The sequence below is a fragment of the Corvus kubaryi genome, unplaced genomic scaffold (genome assembly GCF_017639235.1).
Source record: "Corvus kubaryi isolate FWS band 111438036 unplaced genomic scaffold, C.kubaryi_AGA036_p1.0 37024, whole genome shotgun sequence".
Lineage (NCBI taxonomy): Eukaryota > Metazoa > Chordata > Aves > Passeriformes > Corvidae > Corvus > Corvus kubaryi.
The window spans coordinates 14,077-19,399 of NW_024581011.1; the positions used below are offsets into that span (position 1 = coordinate 14,077).

Consider the following 5,323-nt stretch of genomic DNA (forward strand, 5'->3'; position numbering starts at 1 on the left):
TGTCAGGCCCTTTCCCCTCGGGTGCAGTTCCACTCGCAGCCGGCAGGGGCGCTGGCGGCTCCCGGTGAGCAGGGCAGGTGCGATGGTTCCCCCGCGGCTGCAGGGGGCGCTCCGGAGCGAGCTCGGGGAGCACGCGGCACTGGCGGCCTGGGATCCCGGGAAGGGATGGAACAAAGATTTCACAAACCCCATGGCAGCCGATCCCGGTGTCCGGCCGGACCCTCGGGAACAGCAGGCTGGAACAGCATGGACGAGCACAAATCCCGGGTGACAGATGAGATGTATCCAAACTCAGGAGCTGCGGTGGAAACCCTGGGAGGTCTCAGCAGGCAGGGCGTGCGGGGCTACAGAGTGCAGGGGCAAAGGAACGGCAGGGGCAGGGCAGCGGCAGCCTGGCTCCCAGCGGGGCAGGGAAAGGTGGACTCAGGATCCCAGGGTTTTCCCTGAGGCACCCGAGCAGATGGTGAAAAGGTCCCAGTGGAAGTGAAAGGTGAAAAGGAAGGGTGTTAGGGTCCCAGTGCAACAGCTGCCCCAGTGAGCAAGCTCCACTCACGGTAGAAGGAAGGCAGCAGAAGGCAGAACCCCACAGTGGTCACGAATTCTCTCCACGATGAGAGCAGCCTTTCTCCCCCTCTGAATGCCGGGAGAACACAAGAGCTAGGGGCTGTACCCAATCCCTTTTTCCCAGTTCAAATCTCGCAGCATCTCTGCCCTACATGAGAAAACCCTGGGTGAGGGAGGATAGCCAGCTGGACCCCTCCCCCTGTGGCCAGGTCTTTTTGTCTCTCTTAAATACCCAGTAATTTGTGCGCTACCAACATATACGGGGAAAATTCTTTTAAGAGAAAGAAAACTAAAGGAGAACTCCTAAAACCCCAACACCATCCTGCCCTGATCCCCCTCTGGAATCCCACCCTGATCCTGCTCCACACCTGCTGTCATGCTGACAATTCCTGCATCTGTTCCTGCAGAAAGAGAAGATCCATGAGATTCCAGCATGGATCACACACTGGGACTAACCCCAGGATCCATCCTGGGATCTGCGCTGAAGGCATCCATAGCCGGATCCACTGCTGGTACTCACAGGCGGGCACATTGTATCCATTCCTCTTTACTATGGAGAAACAGTGGGATCAGTACCTGTGGTAGAGGATTCCTGGAACGTTTCCAGGTGGATCCTTGCCCCTTCCCAACCCCCATCCTGTGTGTTACCAGGTTGGAGCTTCCAGATGCCAAATCCAATGAGGAGGATGATGACGATGGCAGCGATGACAGACACAGTGACCACCAGGATGAGATTCCTGCTGGATTCTGGCTCTGGGAAGCGCGAGATAGTGAGGAATGGGAGGGGAACTCCCTTCTCACTGCTCCACATTCCCAATTTCCAAATTTCACATTCCCAGCCTCACCCCAAATGAAGATCCCGGGCTCTGGCATTCCAGGATGCTCCACCCGGCACCGGTACTGCTCCCGCTCCTCCGGCCGCGCCTCGATCCTGGCCCAGGTGTGGAAGGTGCCGTCGCTGTTGGGAACGATCCCACCCCACTCCGTCTCCTGATCCCGGATTTCATCCCCCTTCATCCAGCTGACTGCGATGGTGCTGGGGTAGAATCCGTATGTGCGACAGGACAATGTCAGGATCTTGTGTTCCACTTTTCCTGAGACATGGACACTGGGGGCCTCTGGGAATGGGATAATGCTTAGATGCATCCATGGAATTCCCATGGGAATGGGATGGCAATGAGATCCATCCTTGGAATTTCCAAGGGAATGGAAGAGCAGTGAGAGCCATCCACAGAATTCCCATGGGAATGGGGTAAGGGTGAGATCCATAAACAGATTTCCCATGGGAATTCCTGTGTTCCCAAATTGCACCCTCCCAAATCCCAAGTTCCCCCATTCCCATGGGAATTCTTCCCCTACCTTTGCGCTCCAGTGCCTCCCGCCTGTATCTGACGTGTTTCTTGAGCACTTCCACACAGGTGTGCCCCAGCTCATGCTTCAACTCTGGCACTGTGATCCCATCAGATTCCCAGAGCTTCTTGATGATCTGGGCAGTGCCATCAGCTGCCACAAAGCTCCCAGATCCCAGATCGAAGGAGATGAAATCCCGCCCATCATAGCCGTACCGATCAGATCCACGGATACTCCCGTTGGACAGGAGGTCACAGCCAGAAACCACCTGCAGCGTGTGGAGACCTGGGGGTATTGCACAAATGGAGACCCATGGAATTGTGTCCCAGCCACATGGAGCCCCAGAGTCTGATGGAGACCCACAGAGCCTCATTCCAGCCCCTTGGAGTCCCAAACCCATGGATCCCTATCCCATCCCCACAGATCCCCACCAGTACCCAGTTTCCCCAGCTCACCCCTAGTCTGATTGTACTGCCTCTGCAGCATCTCCAGATCGATAGGATCCACATGCTGGTACCTCTCACTGATCTCGGTCTCAGTATCCCAATATCCCGGCTCAGCTCCTGCCGCCATCCACAGCGTCTGGGGCTCCACCCGGCCCCGCCTGCTGTTGTAGCTTGCGAAGGGGATCCCATCCACGTACCCCACAGCCACGAATCGGGGGAGCCCCGGGCTGGGCTCTGATACTGTCACTCGCAGAAAACGCAGGGAGTGGAGAACTGGGGGGATATGGAGATTTGGGGGACCTGGGGGGGCCAAAATGAGAGACTGGGAGTCCTGGGAGGGGTTCATGGGTAAAGGAAAGGGGAAACTGGGAGAGCTGGGAGAGCCAGAAAGGGGTTCAGCGGTCCCAGGGTCAAGGATAGAGGGGTGCAGGGACTGGGAGAAATGGGATGGGGGGTCCAGAGGGTCCCTGTGCCCAGAAAAGGGGGGTCCAGGGAGCCTAAGTGTTGGGAAAAGGGGTCATGCGGTGGGGAGACCCAGGATGGCCTGGAATGGGGGTCATGGGCATCCTTGGTGTTGAGGAAATGGGGATACAGGAAGAGCAGGAATGGAGCTCCAGGGGGTCCAGGGTGAAGGAAAAGGGGGGTCTGGGAGAGACGGGATGGCCGGAAACAGAGTGCAAGGTGCTCTTGGTGCTAGATAAGGGGGTGCAGGGTGGTTCCTGTGCCAGATAAGGCAGTTCAGTGGGCTCCTGATGCTGTGGAAGGAGGGGCTAGGGAGTCACAGGGTCAAGAAAAAGAAGGGATCTGGAAGCTGGGAGAGGCGGGATGGCTGGGGAAGGGATTGCAGTGGTGTCCCCATGCTGGATAAGAGGGTGTAGGGGGGTTCTGGTACTGAGAAATTTGATGTTCAGGGGGATCCAGTGCCAGATAATGGGGTGCAGGTGGTTCCCAGTGCCCAGGAATGGAGGTTCAGGAGTGTCCATGTGCCAGGGGATCCCAAGGTCAAGGAAAAGGTGATGGCTGGGGTATGAGAGAGGCAGGATGGCCAAGAAAGGGGGTGTAGGGAGTTATTGATGCAGGATAAATGGGTGCAGAGGTGTCCCGGTGCTGGGTAAGAGGCTGCAGGGGAGGTCCCCAGGCACAGGAATGGGGGGTTCAGGGGAGTCCCGATCCTGGATATGGGGACTCAGAGGGGTCCTAGTAGAGAGGAAGGGGGGTTCAGGAGGTCCCGGTGCAGGGAGGTCCCTGTGCCTAGGAATGAGGGTTCAGGGGGCTTCCTGTGCCAGGGAATGCAGATTCAGGGGAGTTCCCTTCCCGAGAATCGGGGTTCAATGGAGTCCCAACGCCCACAAATGAACATTCAAGGAGGTCCCCATGCGCAGGACTGGGGGTGCAGGGGTGACCTGGGGCTGGATAAGGGCGTGCAGGGTTTTCTGATGCTGGGGAAGGGGATGCAGGGGGGTCCCGGTGGCCGGAAATGGGCGTTCAATTGGGTTCCCGTGCCAGGAATGCACGTTCAGGGGAGTTTCCTTCCCGGCACTGGGGCTTTAACAGGTCCTAGTGCCAAAAAAAATGGAGGTTCAGGGGGGTGCCGCTTACCAGAAAGGGGGAGGTCCCAGGGACCGGAAACTGACATTCACGGGGGTCCCCGTGCCCAGGAATGGGGGTTCAGTGGTTTCCAGTGTCTGGGAATGACAGTTCACGGGGGTCCCCGTACCCAGGGGGTTCAGAGGGGTCACAGTACCCAGGAATGGGGGTTCGGGGGGGTTCCCATGCCCGGCAAGGGGGGTGCAGGGTGTTCTAGTTTCCGGAAATGGATTTTCGGGGGGGTCCCGCTGCCCGGGAATTGCGGTTCAGGGAGGTCCCAGTGCCGGGGGTCACACTCACCTCTCGTCGCGGCCCCCGGGGCCCCCAGGAGCCCCAGGAGCCGCTCCGCTGCGGCCCCGCCCGCCCCCGGAATATCGCTGTCTTCCTGAGGCGTCTCGCGTTCATCCGCTCCAAGCGATCCCTCAGGAAAAGAACCTGTGGCGCTGCCTCCGAGACGGTCGCGACAAGGGCTCCGACATCGCCATGGGCAGGTTGCGCCGGGAGGGGAGAACTGGGGGGACATGGAGGCTGGGGGCTCTGGGGTGTCCGTGGATTGAGGAAAGGTGGAACTGAGAGAGTTGGGAGAGCCGGGAAGGGGTTTCAGAGGGTCCTGAGGTCAAAGAAAGGGAGGTCTGGGGGTGAAGTGACCCGGGATGGCCGGGAATGGGGATTCGGGGGTACCCGTTGTCGAGGAAACAGGGGATCCTGAAACCTAAGTGGTATGGAACAAAAGGTTAACCACAAGTAATATTGTAACAAGATGTGCAGGTAAAGCAAGCAAGATAGCAAGTTTTAACAGAACTTGCAAACAGCAAAATTAGCTATAAACAAGTTAGGATGAAAAATGAGCACAAAGCATGCGCTGAAGATAGAGGTAAAAAGTTCAAACGTGAGAAAGACTACAGAAGTCTTCATCAAAAGACCACCAGAACACTGGTGGAAGGAACTGACGCATGCGCGAAAGCAACAAACTGTTCTAATAACCACGACACAACTTAATGCAAGTGTGAGTATGCTAATGACGTGTTGTAATTGTGACGTTGCATTGAAGGACTTTTAAAATGTAACCGAAGGCTAAAGAAGTTTGAGTGAGTTTTTGCCGGAGAGATCCCCCTCACTCCCAGTGCTGAATAAATAAATACCTGCTTTGTAGCTGAGTCGACGATAGAGTTTTATTTTCTTGTCTAGTTTTGACATCAATCCAGGAGTTGGGAGAGGCAGGATACCCAGGAAATTGAGTGCAGGGTGGTATTGGTGCAGGATAAGGGGGTGCAGGGGGGTCCCGTGAAAGGGTTAAGATCACTGTACTTGGGCATGCTTTGGTATACTGGGGCTAGAATAACATACACTGTAACCAATGCAGAAGCCAGCTGAAT

The 5,323-nt window shown here is 56.7% G+C and overlaps 1 protein-coding gene across 6 annotated transcripts; it reads right to left on the reverse strand.

Moving 5' to 3' along the window:
• Positions 1–228: 228 nt before the first annotated feature.
• LOC121660955 (class I histocompatibility antigen, F10 alpha chain-like) lies at positions 229–4,485 on the reverse strand. Of its 6 annotated transcripts, none has more exons than XM_042020574.1 (8): positions 4,248–4,485; positions 2,370–2,660; positions 1,924–2,199; positions 1,410–1,682; positions 1,213–1,317; positions 1,085–1,114; positions 933–965; positions 231–712 (listed from the first exon to the last, which is right to left on the reverse strand). In XM_042020574.1, coding segments are annotated over exons 1-7 (1,200 nt in total). In that variant the 5' UTR covers positions 4,471–4,485; the 3' UTR covers positions 231–712; positions 933–963. The 6 variants fall into 6 exon arrangements, with proteins under 6 accessions (XP_041876507.1, XP_041876505.1, XP_041876506.1 ...); XM_042020575.1 differs by having other exon boundaries at positions 232–633; XM_042020573.1 differs by having other exon boundaries at positions 229–712; positions 933–1,114; positions 2,370–2,633.
• Between the last annotated feature and the right edge of the window lie 838 nt (positions 4,486–5,323).